The sequence below is a fragment of the Kryptolebias marmoratus genome, linkage group LG4, assembly GCF_001649575.2.
Source record: "Kryptolebias marmoratus isolate JLee-2015 linkage group LG4, ASM164957v2, whole genome shotgun sequence".
NCBI lineage: Eukaryota > Metazoa > Chordata > Actinopteri > Cyprinodontiformes > Rivulidae > Kryptolebias > Kryptolebias marmoratus.
In genome coordinates this window covers 14,505,044-14,528,069 of record NC_051433.1, presented here as the reverse complement: position 1 = coordinate 14,528,069, position 23,026 = coordinate 14,505,044, and the positions used below count along the sequence as shown (strand labels likewise).

Below are 23,026 nucleotides of genomic sequence, written 5' to 3'. Positions count from 1 at the left end.
TTTACCACCACAGATCGGTGCAGAGTCCGCTTTAATGCAGATACCGTCCCAATTTGCCTATCGATCTGTGGCTTTATTCTACCCCCACTGATGAACAAGACCCAGAGACACTTGAACATGGAGCAGCTGTGCTGGTTAAAGAAAAAAAAAATCCCAGAACATTTTGTTTGACCAAACCTACTAAATTGAAGCTCACAAGCCCAGGTAAAAAGAAATAAGTTAAAGTTTTGAAGGCCATATAATCATGCAGAGTTTTTAAAAACATTTTTATATTCATGTAACAATGATGCTGCTGCAGACTACACGATGACATACACAAATTCACAAACACAATCAACCCTTTTTTAGAAATTGAAAGTGAGATAAGTTGCCATGTGCCTCTGATTAAAAAAAAAAAGTCTGATTGCTGATATTTTACTCACAGGCGTTCCTGGAGGCCCCTGTGGACCTGGGATTGGAGCAGCTTCAGCTCCTTTTACATACACAACCTGAGGGAAAACGTGTGAATTAGTTAAAATGTCAATTTATTGCTGTTATTTTCATCCTGTTGTCTTCTAAAGTCACACCTGTCCAGGAGGACCAATGCTGCCAGGTAATCCAGTAGGTCCTGGGGGACCAGAGGGGCCCGCGGGCCCGGCAGGACCACGGTCACCTTTCTGCCCATCACGGCCCTGTAAAATCACAAGCGGTTACATAACCAAGAGTTACTTCACACAGATTTATTTCCTCCTGCGCTATAGTGGAGGCTGAACTATAAAATCAAAGCAGGTGGCTGCTGCCACCCCTCCACTGATGTTCAAGAGATAATTAATATGAATTTGCACATGAAAACAGCACTCTGACATTTGGCGCTCCTCTGGATTCCTCTCTGAAGTGGCTCCCCCTTAAAGGCTAAGCTTGATCATTAAAAGCTGGTGGATCTATATGGCTGATTCTAAGAAGCCTATTGATTCAGCCGAGAGTGAGAGTGTGGTGTCAATGTCAAAGCAAACAACTCCCCATAAACAGACATTAGAGGAAAGTGACGAGCGGAAAAGAAAGCTGCTGTGCAACAAAGTCAAGGAAGACACTGTGAAAATGAGAAGGAGGAGAGTAAAAAGAGAGGATGCTGAGTGGAAACAAACTTTTAACAAAAACACACAATAGGGATAATTATATGAAGGAGGGTTAACAAAACTGACATCTCTTCCAGCTGCTCCAGCTTCTCCTTTGTCACCCTGCAGATTAGAAACAACAGTCAGTGTTTTGTAGAAACACACACAAAACAAGCACTAATTTCAAAGTAAGTATGCACATATAATTGTTTCAGTCAATTCTGAGAACGGTTTAAAAGCTGCGTGTTGCTCAGAAATGGAAAGCATTGCAAATATGCTGCATAATAAATAGCAATTTTGCATGACATACCTGCTTAAATGAAAAACAACTTTACAAATGATTTCACTTCTTTTTTTTTAGCAAAAATCTTGTTACAATTTAACTAGAAACTCTTTCTCTGGGCTTAATTGTGATCCTGTGTGATTCTCCAGTGAGGTAAACTGGTTTAGAAAGAAAATATCCTGGTAGTCTCAGATAATATAAAACTTATAAAGAGCCACAGACCTTTCTCCCATCTTCACCAGGCACTCCATCCTCTCCCTGTGAGTCAAAACAAAACACATTACAAACTGAATGATGGCCGGTCTTCTGCAGCAGCACTCTGTCCCACTGCTTCTGTGGCTCACTTAAGTCAGTTATTATGCAGCAGACTTTGCAATAAATGTCTGAACAGCTTTTGACTGCTCACAGGAAAAGGATTGGTACATCAAGGTCATCACTAGTGAGAAATTAACAGACAGGCACGCAGAACTCAATATTTATACTCCAAATGATTTGTATCTAGATCAGCCGCTAATGAAAAGAGAAAGCAGTTACAGTCACTAAGGGAGAGTTACCACTTTGCCAGGAGAACCAGGTTTGCCATCTTCACCTGCTTTTCCCTAAAACAAAACAAGACTTATTTGAGAACGACCGATGGGGAAACATTATTTTTAAAAATTAAAATTTGCATGCAATGATGTGTACTTACAGGTATTCCTGGATTTCCTGGAGGACCAATGGGTCCCTGGGGACCCTGGTCACCTCTTAATCCTGGTAATCCCTAATACAGCAAAGGGTATGAGGGTAAATTTAGTCATTTCAGTTTAAGATTGTATCATTAAAAAAATGCAAAGAAGGTCCCGGGTTATAACTGGCTATTACAGTTCAATTTTAATGCAGTTCCTTTTCTGTCAAACAGAAATTAAACTATTGTGCTAAAATTGCAAACTTGGAGCTGTTCAGATCCTCTAGAAACATTGTTATTACAACAAATATTATTATCAATATTACATAACAGTCTCCGGTGAGAATGGATTGGCCTTGAGACATCTTCCCCTACAGTTGGCTTATGCAACCAGGAGTACAGAGTAAATCTGAACGTCTCCACAGTGCCCTCTGCAGTATATAGACCTCAAGTGCACAGATTAGCCAAAAGGACAAGTCTTGCTTAAAAAAAAAAAGGGGGGGGGGGAGTAAAACTAAAATGAAGCATTTGTTTTTTAAGGATTTGGGAAACAAGATTTTTCCTGAATAACCAAACATCTTGGAGAAAATTTAAGCTCACATCTCTCCCAGAGTCGCCTTGTTTCCCAGCATCACCCTGTAAAAGAAAAATACATAAATAAAATGGAACCATACATGTAGATATGTCACCAGTAGAGTTTGAAGTTTTATCAAAGATGCTAAAAACTGAAGTACCCTTAGTCCAGCTGGTCCTGGAGCGCCTGGTTTACCATCCAGACCAGGACGCCCATCCAAGCCAGACGCTCCTCTGTCTCCCTTAACACAAAATGACCAAAAGTTCAAGCAAATATATAAAAAAGAATTGTATCATATGGAAGACTGAAGTCATTTTAAGATGGCTGCAATCCACTTAAGAGCTACTACAACAGGTAAGGTGGTAACTGTTCATAACCTTTCTACTGAAACACACTTCAGAAGATCTGATCTGTTGCTTTATATTAATACATATACCATATTTTAGCTGTTTTTTTTGTTTTTTTCAGTACTGCACTGACCAGTCACATTAAATCGATTACAAACCTTCTCTCCAGGTGCTCCTCTTTCTCCTGCATCACCCTAGACATTTCAGAAGTGAAAAGAAATTAATATATGTAACAGGAAGTGAAGTGTTTCACAGTTAGTGACCAACATCTACTACAGTTAGGACTAAAGTGGAGAGTGAACTCACTTTTGAGCCGGCGGGTCCCCTTGGTCCCTCTAAACCCTTTACAGACAGCAGAGAGAGAGAAAAACAAAACAGGAAGTCACTCGGCATGACCAGTCATGCACAGCAAATGTTACAGAAAGGAGTTGCATCTACAGTAAAGAGGAATAGTAGTTCCCATTAAAGCATTTGCAAACAGCGAGCAAAAAGCCAACTCACTCGCAGGCCTGGAGCTCCAGGAGTTCCCGCTTCGCCTCTCTGCCCTTTGCTGCCGTGCTCTCCTGGGTCGCCTGCATCGCCCTGGAGAGCACAGTGATGCAAGTTTGTTTTAGCTGTGCAACCTACTTTCTTAACCCAATTACCACACGTGTCCTATATATATATTGTACTATACGCACAGATATAGTAGAAAAGCACATACCTTCTCACCTCTCTCGCCTTTCAGCACAGCCTGGGAATCAGCCTGCAGGCACACAAACATGGAAGTTCATAAGCAGCTCTGCCTTATCTGGGTTATCAGAGTTAAACTGTAAATAGTTCACTAGGTGTAAGAACATAAACTTTACTTAACCTTTTTCTTTCTTCAATTATAAATAGTTAAGTGACAAACTTACCAGTTTCCCTGGTGGTCCCGGAGGGCCTTGAGGTCCCTGGTAAGACAGAGTAAAGTGTCTGAATCTGCTGAGTGCAGGCTTAAAGATACACAAGGAGTTTGTATAATTAAAGAAGACGGCATACAAGCTCTCCTTTCTCTCCTCTCGGTCCAGCAGGTCCAGGACTGCCCTGCAAATCGAACACAGATCAATAAAGATGCAGAGCCGCCGACCTTCCTCACAGTTTCCTCTCACACGGCTTGGCGGAGAAACACGAGAGCTTATTGAAAATCTGTCTGTGCGATGAAGCATAAATGAGTCTCTCACATTTCGTCCATGCTCTCCTGGGTCTCCCATGTCTCCTTTCTCTCCTGGCCGCCCGGGCTGACCAGCCAGTCCCTGAGTGGGCGGTCAGTGACAATGTTTGTTAACTGAACTTGATGCAACTTGACAGCTTTAAAGTTTTAATGTGAAAGCTGAACTAAAAGACGAAAAACAAAAAGGAGCCATACCCGCAAGCCTCTGTCTCCTGGCTTCCCTGAAAGTCCTTGTTCTCCCTGAGAAAAATCAAACAAACACAGTGATGGTCAGATATGCTATCTAAATGTCACAACAAAACACTTCTTTAATCTATAAAAGCATGTAATAACAATTATATTACTTATTCTTCATGCCAAATACATAAAGAGAAGCACATTAATCAGGAGAAGCATTTAGAAAAAATAATTTATACTCACAGGTGTGCCATCATCACCTTTCTCACCCTTTTCTCCCTATAAAACAAGTTAAATTTAGAAATTACAGCATAAATACATCAGAAGTTTAATTGACATGCTATTTGTGGAAACAAATAAATGTTTTTTAATTTATTTTTTTTTACCTCTAAATTGTCATCTTTAGAAAAAGATGCATGTAGAAAAGAATAAAACAAAAACCTTAAAAGGGATTTCATCACATCATTGAGAAAATATGTACTGGCAAAAATGTGTTGATTAAAGTTACAAATTGAAAAGTCAAATAATTTTAAAAAGCTATCAAAACTACAGTCACCAGCATGTTCTGGGTACTTTTGTTTTTAAAATCACACTGATAATAAATAAAACGTGTTTATATTAAAATGCTGAATGCAACAACAAACTAAAATGAACAGATTCATTAAAGAATATGAATTTAATATTTGTTTAAAAATACATTTAAAAGAGAAGGAAATTAAAATACTATTCCTTAAACATATGCAACTATCCATAGTTTGAAATAAAGATCTTGCGATATCTATCAGCATTCACTGTGTTGGGTATGACTCTCAGCTACTACCACTTCAAATTTTAGCGTAATAGCTGTAAAACTGACTGAGTTAGAGACAATTATGTGTTAGCTAAGGTCAACTAGCTATAGCAGCCATCTTGACATGAATTGACTCTAAAAGTTGTTCAGTTGTAGATGTTTATCCAGTGGTTATTTTCTAAAGGATTCAGTAAAATCCATCCAGTGGTTCATACAATATTTTGCTAACAGACAGAAAAAAAAAACATGAACAAAGATGCAGGCAATTACAATCGCATGCTTTTCATGGCAGCAGGCGAAAAAAATACAAATAAAGCATGCAAACTGTAAAAAGAGCAGCCACCTGTTACACACTGATAAAAACTAAATACTAGATAAAGGTTTAAGAAGAAATTGTTTTTTGACAATGGTAGTGTTTTTAGTTTACTATCATTGCAATGCTATTGCAGAGTTTAAAACATTAAAGCTCTTATTAGATTTTGTCTGTCGTTGAAATAAAGGAATAATCAGCAGAGCTTTATTCACCAGACTGAAATACAGAAGAGACACTCAAAGTGGCTGCTTCCTACTACTGATATCATGGCTCAAATCTACAGAAATTTATTTAAGCACGTCACTTAAGCTAATTTTCTTGATTATTCTAAACCATTTTTGTGTGATCCAATAGGAAGACACAAAATAGAATATGATGAAAAGTGAATTTTTCAAGTTTAAGACATGTATGTACAAAATATGCTAACTATATATATATATATATATATATATATATATATATATATATATATATATATATATGCTGATGCTGACAGATTACATTTATAAAAGTATTGGAGTTATAATTTGAATAATATAACAGTAAATAATGAACTTTACTAAGACTAAAAATTGTAAATGTCTTTGTAAATCAACAAATAATTTCATCTTCTAAGAATGAATCATAACTATTCGACTTTCTTTTACTTCAGCTCTGAAGCTAAAATATCAACGTGACCCACTCACAACCAGCTAAAAGTGCTAAAACAGAAAATTTGTGACCAAGCTCAAGAGAAAATCATGATAGTTTTACAGTCAGAGGTCGTGACTCAGAACCTGTTTTCCAGGCAGACCAGGCTTTCCTGAGAGTCCTGGGCGTCCATTGTCTCCTCTCTCTCCTGCTTCACCCGGGTCTCCCTAAATAACAGTGAAACACACAGGTTTAACAGTTCAACAGAAGCAAATGAACAGAAATGATGAAGGGGGCACTTCAGGTCTCTTACCTTTGGTCCCGGTCGTCCGCTAAGACCAGGGAGTCCCTGAGGAGAAATAATACACAGACAGAGAGGTTAGAGGGGGATGATTTAATTAATTGTTAGGATATTGTGTCATCTGCAGCTTTTAAACTCACTCGTTCTCCTGGCTCTCCTTTTGACCCAGCATCACCTGACCCTCCTCCTGAAGACCCCTTGTAGAAGGACAGAATAATCCATTTTATTTGGATACCTGCAAAAATATGTTTAAGGATTTCAAAATGTTATCTTCTGGTGGTTGCTCACTTTCTCTCCTCTTTGTCCAGGCTCTCCCTTCTCTCCGTTCAGACCGTTAAGACCAGGCAGGCCTCGTTCCCCCTGTGAGAGGAACGGCAAACAAACAAAACCCGTAAACATCTGATGAACTCAACTAGAGCAAAATATAAGATCATCAGCTGTATGTCTCACCTGATCTCCTTTCTTTCCTGGTATACCCTGAATCTGGATGGTTAAAAAACAAACAAACAGGGAATCATTTGCAAAAACCACAATGGAAATTAATATCCAAATTAAAAGAGATGAATAAATATAGGTAATGATTTTCTCATATCTGAGTGCTCACACTTCTGCCCGGCTCCCCTCGAGCGCCTTCATTTCCCTGGAAACAGACACGTTCAGCTTGATCTCTGATCTTTGCTTGAAAACTCATTATATCAGGTTATGAAATGTTCAACAATGGAATCACGTTCCTCCCGACCCGCTGCTTCTTGTATGATCGCTCCTAATTGACTCAACCTTACCTTTTCTCCTGACGGTCCGCTTGGTCCCGGTAAACCCTGGTAGTGCATTAAAAAAAAAAAACAGCAACACTTATTCATGAAGTTCTCAGTGCTCACCAAGTTACAAGTATGCAAATATATGGCTTACAAATGTTTTTAGCCACTCACCCTCAGTCCTGGTGATCCGGGGATTCCTGGCTTCCCTGGGTCCCCCTGAGGAGACAACATCACTCAGAAAACGGTGCAAAATCATTTAAAAAACCTAAGGATGTCAACAGCTGAGAGCTTCATTTTCACTGAAGAAAATAACCAATGCCAGCTGTACTCACTTTCTCCCCGGTTTCACCAGCCGGGCCTCGTTCCCCCTACAAAGACACAAACATTCAGATTTATCACATGTTTACTGGATGAAAACAGCCTTTTAGCAAAAAATAATTAAAACATTATCTGTGTCAGTTCCAGGTTTATTGGAGATGGGTTTCATACCAAAGCTTTAAATAATAACTAACTTTTACAGCATAAAGTTGAGACCAATAAGTAAGTGATCGTGGGGCACTGACAACACATCACATACAAAAACACAAGAAAATAGTGTTCCTACAAGAATACATATTGCCCACTGCCTTGAAAGCCAAACTTTTAGGAACGATCTCACAAGATCTGTTCGCATTCAAAGTATGTGATGGGGATGACTCTCAGATGCTACAACATCTGTAAAGAGGCCAGAGTTATTGTGGTTTTTGTGTTTACTAAGATCGTTTAGCTCTGGAGGCCATCTTGAATTGAGCTGATTTCAAAACTTCATGCGTTGTCTACATTGTCTACATTCATTCAATGATTACTTTGAGAATTTCCATAAAATCTGTCCAATGGTTCATAAGATATTTTGCTAACAGACACAGTTGACTTTAAGAGTTAAGAGGAACAAACAGGCAGACAATGGGCGATATAAAGAGATTAGATTACAAATTCAGTATTTCACTGTAAAAAGTACAAATACAACATAAAATGTTTACATTGGAATGATAATCACCGATTTATTTTATTTTTAATGGTAAAAATATTTAAATACTGCCTTTCTCTCCCCCTTCTCAAGCGCAATTTGAAACAAAACTATGATCTTCACAATGCATGATATAAGTATATGAATCATTACGCTTTTTTTTTTAACTTTGCTTCAGTTTCCAAACATTTACAGAATATTGTTGCAATAAAAAGTCATGAGCCACAAAGTTAGCCCTGCCTCTGTTCAAACTCTCTTGAAATGTGATCAAAATAGCAGATAATTAAAAAGTTAAAACATTCATTATCTGATAGGTAAAAATGCAAATTCATTTCAAATGAATTGAAAACACATTTAAATGAATTGAAAATGAATCCTTCAGTTTTACAACTAAACTAATATATTTTAAAACATATATAAGACTAACTAGAAAATGCAATTGACTAATGCATAGGAAAGAAATAACTGTGCACATTTTCCATCAATCATTTCTCTCAGACAGCCATCTCCCTCATTAGTGAGGAAACAAAAAAACCTTTAGGCTTCAATTCATGTTGAAACTCGTGTCTCTGCGGACTGAACCTGAATAAAATGAAGGCTAAACACGTCCTTTGTCTATTCAACTTTAACCTTTTTCTGTCTGTCTCATCAAACTTTCCAAAGATTATTAAAAGTGCAAATAGAAAAGCCTAAATCACTGTTTGACTTCTTTTAAACTTAATTTTCCCTTCATGATTCATCTCCTTTTTGCAAACAATAACTAAACCTGGTTTTGTGTCTGTGAATATGGAGCACAGTCATTGTGCGGCAGACGCTTGTGCATGCATGCTCTCAGACAGACACTAACTCAACTTCCTCACGTAAAATGACTCACCCTGTCTCCTCGTGTCCCAGGCTCACCTGGCTGACCTCGGTCGCCCTGTCCAGATAAAGACAGCAGCAGGGGTCATTGTTTTTATTTTTCTAGCCTGCAACAAAAAATGTGTTCCTTACCTGTGTCTTACCTTGCTGCCGATTTCACCCGGAGGCCCGCGCGGACCCTAAAGCATTAGAAAAATGCTCAGATCCAAATATTTCAAATCCAACAAGACAGCTCAGGTCTTAACCCTGCTCAGTTAGGTGCTTGTTGGCAAATATTAGAAAATGTAGGTTTTATTTATCAACTGGTAGACAGTTAGGGTATGCAGAGAAAGATAAAAATTATTGTATACATGAATGTGTTTAACAGTCTGGGCCTAAAGTATTATTCCATGATATATCTTTAACACTGTATTAAAAATGTTTTGTAACTGCTGTATTGTAAATCTGATAGTATTTAATGATATGCATAAGGCAGCAATGTGTTACTGGCATGTAGTTCATGAAAATTCTGCAAAAACAGGTGCCTTGTGCCCGATAGATGGTGCTACTAGATAATGATAAGTCAAGAAACTGTTTCTACACCCTGCCAGACAGAATGATTGCCTATCACAAATGGAAGTAACATTTTAAATAAGGTTTGAATTGTGCATCCTTGAAAGGCTGAACGATGCTTTTCTGGGATTTATAGCAACTGGATAAGCGGTTGATGAAACAGTCCCATCAGGCATCCCTTTCCATCTGCCATGTGGCTGACGTACCCGGTCCCCAGGTTCTCCTTGCCTTCCTGTTGGTCCAGGCAGTCCAACACCTTCATCACCCTGAAAACCAACAATGATCCGTTTAATAAAATAAACATTTTAAGTTGCTTAGGAATTCTGAAACCAAATCAGTTGGCAGATACCTTTTCTCCTTTGCCACCCAGAGGTCCCGGTGGCCCTCTAGTACCCATTGTTCCTGGAGTTCCTGGAATTCCCTGATAAAAAAAAAAACAAAAAACTATTTGTTAATGCAAATTTGACCCCACCTGCACACAAAGTAGTTCAGCAGTTAAATGATTGTGTCAGCACATCGTTAGTGACTGACGGCGCTTACAGGGAAGCCCTTCTCGCCCTTCACGGCCACCCCACTTCCAACTCCTGGAGGTCCCTGTCAGCAAAGAGAGATAAGAGCTGAGAATCATTACACTCATGAGCTCCGCAGGACATTTCTGCACTGAGAGGACAAGTTGGTGACAGTGCGGCTCACCCTCTCTCCTGTGCTGCCCTTATCACCCTGTGAGGAAGAAAGAGAAAAAGCGAGACTTCATGAAAAAAGACCAAGAAGAAGCATAAAACAACAAAACCTCGTATGAGATAAATGAGAACAACACACGCTCGTATAGTATAATAATTAAGATAGAAAACAAACTCCTTCTGTTTGTTATATTTATGCTCATGTATCTCATATGGGTTTACCTGCTCAAATGTTTTACAGGCTAAGACAAGTATTTAAAGGGTGAAGCAAAAGATCACTGATGGCCACACAGTACCACAAAGAAAGCTAAATTAAAGAGCATTGATATCAATATTTGAAGCCTCTCTCAAATACGATGAAGGCTGTGTCCTTTATCCAGCTCTGAACCATAAAAACAGGTCAACACCTAACCTCTGGGGTAGAATTAGGCAGGTTTTTTGCTATTTTTGGATAAGCTTCTTAGTTGTTTTTTTCCTAAAGCCAATAAACAAAACAATGAATATAGAAATGTGTGCAAAGCAGGCACCTTTGTTAGAGTAGGAGGTTGAAGGGTGGCAATAAAAATGAAAACTTTTAAATCTTTTGTATTAACTGCAAATTCTCATTATTTGTCTTTTATTTCAGTTATTGTTAGAAAAACATTAGCTAATATTGTACTAATAGCGACCTGTCCAGGGTGTCCCATGCCTCTTGCACAGTGACTGCTGGGGATAGGCACCAGCTCCCTGCGACCCGGAATGGAGAAGCGGGAAAAGAAAACGGATGGATGGATGGATGTACTAATAGTGCTTGTTATTTATTTATATCTCAACCAGGAAATCTGAAACATTGTTCTTTGAATTTTTTTATTCATTATGAAATGCAAAACAAGCACATTAACAGAGTTTTCCACAATCCTGGACCTTGGCGCCCACTGTTCTGCACATTTTAGACGCAGGTCTGCTTCATCACACCTAATTTAAATGATTTTCAACAGCTTGTTAATCAAGTGTGTTAAGGCAGGAAAACATGTAAAACGTGCAGAGCAGAGGATTCAGGTCTGCATTATTAAAGACAAGTTTAAGAGCAATAAATTGTTCTCATCATTCAAATTCAGTCTACATCAAAAAGCCTCTAAAAATGAAATACCAAAAAATGGAACAACAATGGAGTTAGGTATTTATGAAGCCAAAATGTGTCAGAGAAATTACAATATAATTGTGACTAATGTATCAACACAGACTGGCTGTTATGGCACTTTACAGTCAGCACCTGCAGTACAATATTTTGGGCTAATTCAGCATCTGTGATGTCCTTTGTGATGGGACTGTGTCTAAACAAGGGATCAGTAACTATTCATAACCAAACAGAAGATGAGCAAACACATTTCAAACCGAAGCAAGCAGCTCTGTAGGTAAGTTTTATTGGTTTGTGTGTTAGTCTGAGCTCGGCTGTGTGTGTGCTGTTGTGAATTGTCTGTAGGCTCTCACCAAGGATTACTGTGTCTTATATGTGTGCATGAGATTTACTTTTATTACTTCCCATCTGGGTTTTTTTATTATTAACACTTGGGACGTTGACTTTGAGACATAAATCTGTATCATTTCATGTGGAAAGCATATATGGTATCTTGAATATGAAAAGATACCATTTATGATACAATATCTTGACTCTGGAAAAGGCAGCATGGTATGCATCCTTTCACTAGCTGAATTGTACAACATTCAAAACTAAAAACAAACATGAAATCAGAGCAGGATGGTTGCTGTTGGACATCAGACACCCTTCTCTGATACTGTAATGAGTACATGCAATGAAATGACACCTTAGTCATAGCCACTTATGAAAAATGCAGCTGTGTTAGCGGGAAAGAGAATAAATACTATAATTAACTCTATGGATAGTGTAATTATGAGAAATTGCATGTACTAAATATACCATCAGTTTTCATTTCAAGCATATATTTCTGTTTTTTGTTGTTGTTTTTTTACAATACAGAAAGAAAACATTTTTAAATGTGCAAGGACAAATAGTTATAACTTATTAAGCCAGATATAATACATCAACCTTGAAAAGTTGTTTAATTTTTAGCACAATAAATCTTCATCAGACCCACTCATTTAAAAATAGTCTAAAACCAAAGATGGCATTATGGATCAAAAACTTGGATATACTTTAATTTATGAGAGCATTACCTGAGCCTTCACTGAAGAAATGCACAGAGAGCTCAATGCTACCACCATGTGCACAGTTCTGTCAACAACACTTTCATCCTAAAGACTAAGTTCAGAATATTTTTTAGGCCAAAGAAAAGCAAAAAGGGAAACTATAATTACATGCAAACTTGGTCACAAACCATATATTCTAATTTTGCACAACTCTTGTTATGCATTTGAAAGTGTAAAATGTTCTTTAGATGCTAGCATCGGTCTTACACATCAACAGTGTTTAGTATGAAAAAAATAAAAGTATACATTAAATAAAAATCCATAATCTGTGCATTTGTAATTATTATTTAATAATTGATAATTATTATAATTTTTTAAAATTACATGTAAGAGGAATACCAGGTTTGCTGTCAGCGTCATTCATTAAACTGAATAAGAAGGAGACGAACCTTAATGGAAACTCCCGGCGTTCCCAGTATCCCTGGGCGACCATCCTGACCTGGTGTCCCTGGAACTCCCTGAGATCCTTTGGCCCCTTCACTGCCTGGTCGACCCGGAGTACCCTTAATGCATCGCAGAATTCTGTAAATATTCCTTTCTATCCAAATGTACTTATTTTGCCAGTGTTTGTTTTCATACTGGTATTCCTGGGATGCCTGGTTCTCCTTTCCTTCCTGGAAGACCACCGCCAGATGTAGCTGAGCCTGGTTCACCCTGAAATATCAATTTGGACTTATCTGTACATTGCCCTGGGATGACTTTTGTTAATTGGCACAACGTAAATCAATGGTGTCCAATCCTGGTCCTTGAGGGCCACTATCCTGCATGTTTTAGGTGTTTCTCTCCTGTGACACGCCTGATTTGAGTGACTGAGTGATTAACAGGCTTCTGCAGAACCAGAAGATCTGCTAAGTAGCAGGGAAACGACTAAAACATGTGGGACAGTGGCCCTCCAGGACCAGGATTGGACACTGTTGATATAAATAAACTGAAATTAATTACAGTCAATATGAAAAAGTTTAGGAATTTTTTCTCACCCTTTCACCTTTATCCCCCTTTGGCCCTGTGGGCCCTTGTCCACCTGGTTCACCCTAAAACAACCAATAAAACAATTCACAGCACCATTATGATATAAATTTAGGTAGTCTGTGGATCAGATGATTACTCACTGAGCTTCCTCTGACTCCAGGAAGGCCTTGTGAGCCCTACAGGATAACAAAAACAGATAGTATTGTAACCTTTACACTTAATACTACACGAAGAACATGAAGATGTGTAAAGAGTCTGGATTCCAGTAGCTGTACTTACTGGGACGCCTGCATTTCCAGGGGCACCTGGTCGTCCTGGCAACCCTGGATTTCCATCAACACCAGGAAAACCCTAAACAGGAAAAATAAATCACCCCATTTAGTTTTATTTTAACAAGTTTTCGTGATATTAGCATAACTGAATGGGGCTGTGCTTACCCTTTCCCCCTTTGTTCCTTTTACCCCCAGGGAGGGGTCGAAAGGGACTGATTGTCCTGGTGGACCAGGTCGTCCTTCAGGACCTCTGGGACCCTCCCTCCCTGGTAAACCATCACGACCCTTAATCACACAAACATTAGTGGACACATTATTGTTACTATGTACTATTTATATTTATATTAAATAACAGGATATTTTGCTGTAACGCCACAGAATCATCAACATCTCTGCCATATTTGACTCACAGGCTCCCCCTTGCGTCCATCTGCACCATCCCTGCCCCTCTCACCCTGTGGAACAAAGAAACATGTACATGAATAATGTTTTACCATTTATGAAAGCAATAGGCTTAAAATTAACTAGAACAGAGGCATCAAATGAGTATAATAGTTTTATGGTGCTAAAAACAACAGCTATTCTTCGAAATCTAAAACCCAATTGTTTGAAAGTGGTATTTCTTGAAAAATTACACTACCACCTGGTTACCTTGCATGCCAAAGTTTTAAACAAAGATGTTGCAAGAGCTGTTAGTGTCACAGTATGTGTTGTGAAAGACTCAGCTACTACCATACCAAATATAAAGGTCACTATCTGTGAAAATGACAGTGGTAACAACATTTATTTGTTTGCTAAAGTCAGTCGGCTGTGCAGGCCATATGGAATCAAGTTGACTTCAAAGGTTGCACATGTACATCCAAGGATTACTTTATGGGAGGTTTTATTAAAATCTTTATTGAAGTTGTCAATAAAATCCAATCACTGGTTCATGAACTCTTTCCACACAAACAACTGGTCAGTTGTGAGTAGATAAAATGATTTGCAAGCCCATCTGTTTGTGCTCTAATTTTTGGAAACAATTTGTTTGCATAAATTACAATAAAGTTGAAGTAAACGTACCCGCTCACCACGGTCTCCCTTCTCACCCTAAAAGACATGAATGACATTAAATATATTAATTTAGAATCCACAGGATGGAAATGCAAAAGGAGTAAAAGTCTGTTTTGATTTAACAAAGCAAAAAATGAGTCTTTACAAAAAATAAAAAGTATGGTTACAAAACTCTGTGACATAAAATGATAGTAAATATAACTCACCTGAGGACACTGAACGGTACACTGGTCTCCACCTGGAGATACCTAAACAAAGCATAAACAAGACAAGCAAAATAAGAATCTTTGGGTGAATAAACAAGTTTTCATGTGTTACACATGACTCTAGTTAAAAAAAACAAATACAACATTGTGAATTTTAATCCACACTTTTGCCAGATTACTTCTCACCTCCGGTATTCTGCCAATACCACAAAGCAAGTCTGCTAAGTCAGCATGTAATGTGTTCAGCTGAGCTGCATCTCGAGCATACAAGATGTTCTGGGTGCTGCGATCCGTCACGGTCCGACGCAGCTCCTCTGTGTCTGCTTGGTCTATAGCCACCGCCAGCACTGTCACACCTTACACACACACACACACACACACACACACACACACACACACAGACCAACACGTTTGTGTCACAGAAGGCATTTGTTGGACTTAATTTGTCCAGAACAGTGCTGTAAAGACGGGTATATGATTGATTTGAAAAATATTTATCAGCACATAAGAACCCTAAACTTACACAAGTCATAGAAAAGATAGTTTAAAGTAAGAATGCAAAGATTAATCATCTAGTGACCAGAATTAGACAATTTTCAGCTTGACACTCAAAAATCTGATTTTATAATATTTTTTTGCAACAATTAAAAATCTTTTTCAGTATCTGTAAATGCATCAAAGCAAAGTACTAATTAGTAATAGTATCTAAACTTTTGCATAACATTGCATGTCTACACATATTGTCAAAGTTCACATAAATACAAGTGAATACAAGCACAAAATATTAATGTGTAAATGCAACTGAAGATTACTTTATAGCTGATATCTTAAAGCTAAACTCTCCCAACTACACGGACTTCGTACTAAGTTAACATTTGCATCTCACTCCATTTTGACCTGAATGACCAGTCAGTGATGGCTGGTCAGCTGCTTCACACCTGTAGCTTTCAGACTGTTGGCTGCCAGGGTCAGGTTGTCGACAGACTTTCTGTCAGTGATGATGACAAGAGCGCCAGGCACCCGAGGTCTCCGTCCAGCTGAGGGGGTCAGAAGGTACTGACGTGCGAATGTCACTGCCTCACCTAAAAGAGAAGGCATCTAATGTCACGACTGCTACAACACACCTGTTTGCACAGACAGTACTGTCAGAGAGAAGAGGGAAAAGGTCTGACCAATGTTATTCCCTGGGCTCTCATCAAAGGGTGTAGACCGGATCTCTTGGAGCAGCGTGTCAGATCTGGCATGGCGACTGAGCAGGAACCATATTTTGGGTCTGAAACCATAAACTACAACCCCTACCTTAAAAAGAAAAATAAGAATACATAATCAGATTGTTAAAAAAATGAAGCTGCACCAATTGAATGTGAGAGCTATGTGCTTTGTAACTACTTGGGTTAGTTTTGGGACATTTTCGTCAAAAATACCTGTGAGTCTCGGGGCCCAACAGCGGCGAGTGACCCTGCTGCACTTGTGAGAAGTTCACGCAGAGGTCTTTGCAGATCTGTCCGATCGATAGATGCGGGCACCAGAAACACCACATCCAGACGTCCACCCAGACACACTGCGAAGAAGACCGTTTGGAAAGGCGAGTCAATATCAGGTGTGTAGGAGTATGGTAAGTTTATTAGATTAGGTGGCAATATGTTACCAGTGCGTTCATCTACAAAGGTCTCTGCTGCCAGTCCACTTGAAAAAGTAGGCTGTATGGTAAATCTGTATCGACGGCCCAAACGCAGACCAGTCACCAGGTATGAGCTGGACGATGGAGGCAGACTAACAGACAAGCCTTGACCAACATCTGATGAACATTAACGGATAAAATTATAAAAACCATGTTAACAGAGTCTAAATTTAAACAAAGCAATTTCTGACCTGTCTCCTCTTTCCAATGGAGAATATACCCTGTTGTGCCTGGAAGAAGAGTCCAGCCAAGCCGCACAGAATCCTGGTTAACGTCTGTCACTTGTAATGTTGTGGTTGGTAACAAGGGAGGTGGGGTGTTATAACCAGCTGTTCAAATAAAGAGTGCACAAGACAGAGACAGCACACTATTTCATGTTAAGAGTAGAAATATTCTAAAATATCTGACAATACTTATTATTTGTGAAGTTCTCAAAAAGTATTACTGCAGTAACATCTGAGTAGAAGAACACAGGACTCACGTGTGGTGACTCTGACAGAAACAGGGGTTCCCTCTCTGTTTTGCACTAAAGCTATGACCTGAACTTCATACTGAACTCCAGGATCAAGCTGGTCCAAATCCACTGCTGTCACATCTCCACCTACCAACTGGCTCCTCTCTACACCGCCTACAGCAAAAAAAAAAAACAGAAGATTGTGTTAGGAGAGACTCAGTTTTAACAACAATTCCTAACCATTAATGGTTTTTCCTCTATATTTTAGGGTCTTATCTTAATCATCATTTTAATTTTATACCAAAGTGTACTTTTCAATATGCTGAGATGTGTAAGAGACAATATTTAACAAATTAAACACATAATTAGTTGTGAAAAGGTGAGTTAGCAACCTGAGTCACTTAAAAAAAAAGGGTGGGGGGGGCTTATTTTATAGCAGACATTTGGTATTAAAATTGTAGAGCAATCACAGGTGTAACAAAGAAGGGTTTATCCCACTTCTTCATCTGAGAATGCTGGTTGTTCCGCAGAACTTGCTTATGAGCAGAACCTTCTGTAAGTGGAGGCCCTCATCAATATACTCAAGAACTTAAATACTTAGCTTATGTTTGCATAACAAATATTTTAGGTTTAGATGTGTTCATTGATTTATTCTTGCTACTTGTATCTAAATCCAACACAAAAAAAGTAAAACAAATGAAAATACATAAATGCATGCAACAAGTTTCTATACAATTAAACAGATTTCTTTAAGAAAATCTGTAGCATTTCTGTTACTTCAATGTAATAAACACAATTTGGTTCTACTTAACTTTGAATACTCATGGCTCCAAACCAAACTCTGTTTGTTGAACTAATTAAATTCATTTATTGAGTTTTTTGCTGTTGTTTGATTTTATATTCTCCATTTTGTCAGGTTTAATCATATCAGTCTTGTGGTTTTAGTTAGATGCTAAAATTTACTCAACAAGTCTGCTGTAAGTAACACAAATAACATATTTGTTCATGCAAAGAGATCATTCTTGTTTTAGTAAGGCTTCAGGACTGATGAGGTCCCATTATTGGTTGACCAGTGTTTGTTTGGGACTTAGATCTGAATGTGACGAGGGATCAAAGTTTTGGGAAAACAGAGAAAAGTGACACAAACTTTATAAGTGAGAATTGCACCAAAATGATTATTCCAACAATAAGTGAACTCACCGTCTGTTCTCCTCCAAGTGATGCGATAAGCTGTTGCTCCCTGAACACCAACCCAAGTGACTCGGACAACCTCTCCTCGGTTCTCCTGGACTTGCAAAGACGTCACAGTCCCAACAACTGACACATCTGATTCTGCAGGTCAGGAAGGAACAAACTAAAGCATTTTTCATTTATGTACAGCAGAGACATTTTTTAAAAACACCAATATTGATTATTTGATTTATTATAAAAATACCTGTTCTAACATTCAGAATGGAAGGAGTTCCCTCTCGAGAGCCAGTCATGGCAGAAACTTGGACGGTGTATGCTGAATTTGGCTCAAGTCCATCAATGGTGTAGGAAGATATGCTGGAAGCTACGGTACGAGTTGTTTCAAGTCCTGCACCAAGAATAAAATATCTTAACCTTAATCTTTTCAAACACTAATCATTCTAAGGCTTATGTATTTCGAATATACCTAAAGGGTGACGTATTTCCTTACCATCATCACTGCGCCAAGTGATCTTATATCCTGTTGCCCTAGAAAAAGGAGACCATGCAATACGTATCCTCTGTGACGAAATATCTGTGATGCGAAATCCAGACAACGCTCCACTGGAGGGGTTAGTCCGTGCAGACAGCGTGACCTCTTCTCCAACACGCTGATCAACAATAGCTGCAACACCAATTACCAGTGCCTCATCCGGCTGCAGGCCGTCGATGGTAAAAGTTGCGGACTCTCTTCCCAGAAGACGAGATTGCTCCGCATCTGTACAACAGAACATGAGGTCCAAAAATACTTTGTGTCCAAAAGCTCCAAAACTAATTAGAGGTAGACATATGATCTCACAATCTTTTGAAAACGTTCAGATAGAGAAAATGCTGAAAATGTTCAATGCAAAAAATATTACAAGATAAATACAAATTTTGAGCTTTCCTAATAAAACAAACATTAATTACCATTGCTTTGTTTCCAGGTGACTCTGTAACCCGTCGCCCCAACAACTCTATCCCAGGCAATTCGAATTCTCCGACTGTTTGCATTTGTTACTCTGAGATTGGTCACTCTCCCTGCTTCTGCAACAAAAAAGAAAAAAAAAATGCCTAAGGTGATAGAAAAATATTGTTTAAATATTAGGCACCTGGGTGGATATATATATTGTCCCAGGTGCAAGAATTGGCAGAAGAAAGAAAATGCACATGAGCTTGAAGTTGTGTTTTTAAACATAATGTTCAGCACACAAGGCCTACATAGCTCAGCTCACCTGGTTTGATGTAGACAGTTACAGGTTCTCCTTCATTTTCTCCCACCAATGCTGTGACACTGATGCCATACGACACTCCAACTATCAGATCTCTGAGGTCAAAGGTCGTCTGGTTTCCAGGGATAGTTTGGAGTTTCTCAGTTCCATCTGACATGACATTAAGCAGGCAAAAACAGAAGCTATAATCACAGTTTTCTTCATTTTTGTGAAACAGAAATGCAAATGACCTATAGACTAGATTAAAACATTGTTGTACCATCTGTGTTCAGGATAATGATTCGGTACTGTGTGGCTCCAGTTACGCCCGTCCAGCCAAGTCTGACGGTACTGCCCAATGTCTCCACCACCCTCAGGTTGGACACTCTTCCTACCAGCTGGTCCTCTGCAACATCAGATCATAAAGATACTTAATTAAGAAACAATCTACTTAGACAAAAAGTCTTCAGAAGTACAAGGAATTTAACAACAATATGTTCATGACTCATAAGTTCATCTAAAAATCATTCAGAGCTCCTGGCTGACCTCTGTCTTCAGCGGAGACAGGCGTAGCCACCTCCCGCCCTTCAAACAGCGTGTACAAGGTGAAGACGTATTCTGTTTGTGGTCGAAGGCCTGTCAGCTCGTAGCTGGTGGTGCTTCTAGGAAAGGACTGGCTCTGGAGCCGACCTCCTGATGGAGGAAAAACACTTCAGGATTAGAGGTTTTATATTTATCACTTCACATGTAGATGTTAAAAACATTCTTTCAGTCTAAGAGAGAAGCTGAAATATGAACAATATGAACAGTGTTTGTTGAAACAATCCTATCAGTCACTCCCAGATCACTTCAGCAAAAACTTTTAGTATTTTATTACAAATTAGCTGTTCAGAGTCTTGTCGAATACATTGAAGTTCAGCCTAAATAAAAAGGCAGCTTTATGAGTTGTATTTAGTTTTTTTTTTAGTTAAACTGCTAAAAAATGCAGAGTTTAAGGCCTAAATTTTGGATTGCTAAAGAGTCATTTTTGTCTGTAATCAAGTAAACATTGAAGAACGATATCTTGAATTTCTCATAATCTTTGAATTAACAAAATACATACTTTAATTTGGAAAAAAAAGAGTGAATGTAACATATAAGCGATGTAAAGTACATGGCATTAGCTATGTTCAAATAAAGGCTAAGCTGTGAATAATTTATACAACTTCTACAAACCAAGCAACACTATTTTCTGTTAAAAAACAGAAAACAATTTCTCAACATTTTAAATAATGTTTAGAGAGAATCAATCCTTTCTATAGATTTAATTTTTTAACTATTTATAACTATTTTTAATTTAAATTTATAACTCAAAAAGTAACTGAAGCAGAGTTTCAGGATGTGACCTTTTCAAAGAGGATCTGTAACATGAACTGAGAAGATGAGTTGGCACTGAAATACCCTGCTGACAGTCATATATATATATATATATATATATATATATATTTATTAAGATCCAAACATACGTTCTGCTTGGAAAACTCAGTCCCAATGACTTGTGATCATAAAGATAACCATCAGCACTGCCAAGCCCAGCATGTTTTCAAGTATGGATGTGTCTTTAAAGGCCAGAGGGCTGAATCATAATTGCCTTACAGCTACTTTTATTGCATTTGTTTGTCTTTCATTAATGTGTCATTGATGGTGTTTTTATGGTTGATGTACATATATATTCAGTTAATGTTTATCTCTGGGAAACAGCTTCACATAAACTTCTTGAGCTTTTTAGCATTTTCCCACACAGTATTTTAGTCCATATTGATTTGTTTTTGTGCTTTATTGTATTGTACAAATAAATAAAATAAAATAAACATTTCAGCCTCCATGATCGTCTGACCTTCGCCCTCCTTCCACTCCAGGCGGTACCCTTGCGCAGACCAAATGAGTCTCCAGTTGAGGCGGATTGTTGAGGGGGCAATGGTGACCGCTCTGAGGATCTGTTGTTCTTCACGCTCTGAGGGAAACACAACAATCAAACTAAATGCAATTCGTTAAAATGTTAAACCTAAAGGTTTTTTACTATCAGCTTATCAATAGAAGATGTCTGACGAGAGTAAGTTTTTATAAATGTTATAGGAAAACACCTAACATGCATTCTCAGTGAATTATTGGCTGCTGAACCCAAAATATCTGTCAACACAAAAAAGTATGTTTCAACTTTTGAATAAACTGTGTCACTATATCCTATGGTGCAATATTTGAACAAAGCCTGGTACACCTTGTGCTTTTCTATTTTATTGCTGATTGCTCATTTGTCAAATAAGACAGACACAATCTGTTTAGACAGGGCTTCATTCTAAAACGTCCTAAAATACCAGAAAACAAAATATGTGTAAACTCTCAAAGTCTTCAAATCCCACAGGTTTTCCATGCAACTAAAATGAGCTTACATTAGAGATAATATGCAGAGTGTGTAGTGTGGTGCTAAGAAATTTAAGAACAACTGATCAATCAAATGGCTGCTTATCAGGAACAAAAGGTTAATTAGAGAAATAACATCCAACATTTACCTTTATGTAGCTCAATTAGCACCATATAGAGCTATTAAAGTGCACTTTTGAAAATAAAAAAAAGGTGGTGGAAAGAAGACTTAAATGTGTAGAAACAGGTTAAGAGGACAATAGTTGGCTTTCTTACAACAAAGAAACAAAAGTTGCACACATCATAGAAAGATAGAGGGGAGAAGAAAGAGAAAAGAGAGGGGGGAAGAAGAATAAGGAGAGAGAGAGGAAAAGGGGAAAAAAGCAGAAATCAGAATAAAACTGAACAGAACAATCTGTGCCCTGAGCAAAGGAAACCAAGAGACAAACTGAGAGAGAATCACTAAATGAAGGGCAGGTGTGCTAATTAGTAATGATGATCAGGTGAGGAACAAGGAAGAACAAGGACTCTACAAAATAAAACAGGAAGTAGGGTTTACTATGAAGAACAAAGCTAATATTAAAGCTGCAAGCAGCATTGGCGGCCCTCGCAGCTCAGCGCCGCTCTGGCCTTGCGACCGCGGGAGCTCTGGCGACCGCAGTCTATGCTGTCGCGCCTTTCCTGCACCGTCCACTAGGTGGCTTTTACAGCAAATGTCCCAAATTGCCTTCAGTCAGGATCAATACCAGTCCTGTGCCATGGTGTGAGGTTTGACCTTCCTACGTCTAATGGTTGAAGAGTTAGAGCACATGGGCTCTCATGACCTTTGACCTTGTTAACTTGAAGTTAAGGCTGATAGTTGACCCATGGGGAGTCACGTTGTAAAGTTTGACCTACCTACTGTGCACCGTTTCAGAGTTTCAGTCACCCAAAAATCCTTAGTGGGCGGGGCTTAAGTGTTGTAATTAAAGTACCACACTAATGTGTGCAAGAGTGCTCACTGGTGATGCACAAAAAATGTCATGCAGATCGGATGAGGTATCAGGGAGATATAACTCTTCGACTATTATAGGGGGCGCACTGGAGTCAAATTACAGTATAATCCTATTGGCCTCTTCAGAGGTTAACACAGGTCATTCAT

General features: G+C 38.5%; 1 protein-coding gene across 6 annotated transcripts in view; it reads right to left on the bottom strand.

The window, feature by feature from the left end:
- Positions 1-23,026, bottom strand: part of col7a1 (collagen, type VII, alpha 1) — a 66,486-nt gene that overhangs the window by 31,680 nt on the left and 11,780 nt on the right. For all 6 annotated transcript variants that reach the window (XR_005233055.1, XR_005233054.1, XM_037975144.1 and 3 more), the window contains exons 13-68: positions 21,362-21,478; positions 20,032-20,178; positions 19,766-19,891; positions 19,510-19,656; positions 19,205-19,321; positions 18,747-19,013; positions 18,501-18,644; positions 18,266-18,397; positions 17,093-17,239; positions 16,803-16,940; positions 16,579-16,728; positions 16,355-16,491; positions 16,103-16,229; positions 15,869-16,012; positions 15,117-15,286; positions 14,931-14,972; positions 14,734-14,760; positions 14,082-14,126; positions 13,837-13,956; positions 13,679-13,750; positions 13,540-13,575; positions 13,408-13,461; positions 13,010-13,084; positions 12,820-12,933; positions 10,236-10,262; positions 10,083-10,136; positions 9,892-9,963; positions 9,749-9,808; positions 9,134-9,169; positions 9,004-9,048; positions 7,456-7,491; positions 7,295-7,339; positions 7,148-7,183; positions 6,970-7,005; positions 6,816-6,848; positions 6,654-6,725; positions 6,506-6,562; positions 6,378-6,413; positions 6,211-6,291; positions 4,575-4,610; positions 4,350-4,394; positions 4,165-4,236; positions 3,983-4,027; positions 3,859-3,894; positions 3,666-3,707; positions 3,464-3,544; positions 3,269-3,304; positions 3,121-3,156; positions 2,776-2,856; positions 2,642-2,677; positions 2,066-2,137; positions 1,932-1,976; positions 1,600-1,635; positions 1,182-1,217; positions 567-671; positions 423-488 (exon numbers count right to left, since the gene is read on the bottom strand). Coding sequence is in view for 4 of the 6 variants with exons in the window: in XM_037975144.1 (XP_037831072.1) it covers positions 423-488; positions 567-671; positions 1,182-1,217; positions 1,600-1,635; positions 1,932-1,976; positions 2,066-2,137; positions 2,642-2,677; positions 2,776-2,856; positions 3,121-3,156; positions 3,269-3,304; positions 3,464-3,544; positions 3,666-3,707; positions 3,859-3,894; positions 3,983-4,027; positions 4,165-4,236; positions 4,350-4,394; positions 4,575-4,610; positions 6,211-6,291; positions 6,378-6,413; positions 6,506-6,562; positions 6,654-6,725; positions 6,816-6,848; positions 6,970-7,005; positions 7,148-7,183; positions 7,295-7,339; positions 7,456-7,491; positions 9,004-9,048; positions 9,134-9,169; positions 9,749-9,808; positions 9,892-9,963; positions 10,083-10,136; positions 10,236-10,262; positions 12,820-12,933; positions 13,010-13,084; positions 13,408-13,461; positions 13,540-13,575; positions 13,679-13,750; positions 13,837-13,956; positions 14,082-14,126; positions 14,734-14,760; positions 14,931-14,972; positions 15,117-15,286; positions 15,869-16,012; positions 16,103-16,229; positions 16,355-16,491; positions 16,579-16,728; positions 16,803-16,940; positions 17,093-17,239; positions 18,266-18,397; positions 18,501-18,644; positions 18,747-19,013; positions 19,205-19,321; positions 19,510-19,656; positions 19,766-19,891; positions 20,032-20,178; positions 21,362-21,478 (4,427 nt within the window). In the remaining 2 variants the exon portion in view is untranslated. The remainder of the gene's footprint in view (positions 1-422; positions 489-566; positions 672-1,181; positions 1,218-1,599; positions 1,636-1,931; positions 1,977-2,065; positions 2,138-2,641; positions 2,678-2,775; positions 2,857-3,120; positions 3,157-3,268; positions 3,305-3,463; positions 3,545-3,665; positions 3,708-3,858; positions 3,895-3,982; positions 4,028-4,164; positions 4,237-4,349; positions 4,395-4,574; positions 4,611-6,210; positions 6,292-6,377; positions 6,414-6,505; positions 6,563-6,653; positions 6,726-6,815; positions 6,849-6,969; positions 7,006-7,147; positions 7,184-7,294; positions 7,340-7,455; positions 7,492-9,003; positions 9,049-9,133; positions 9,170-9,748; positions 9,809-9,891; positions 9,964-10,082; positions 10,137-10,235; positions 10,263-12,819; positions 12,934-13,009; positions 13,085-13,407; positions 13,462-13,539; positions 13,576-13,678; positions 13,751-13,836; positions 13,957-14,081; positions 14,127-14,733; positions 14,761-14,930; positions 14,973-15,116; positions 15,287-15,868; positions 16,013-16,102; positions 16,230-16,354; positions 16,492-16,578; positions 16,729-16,802; positions 16,941-17,092; positions 17,240-18,265; positions 18,398-18,500; positions 18,645-18,746; positions 19,014-19,204; positions 19,322-19,509; positions 19,657-19,765; positions 19,892-20,031; positions 20,179-21,361; positions 21,479-23,026) is intronic.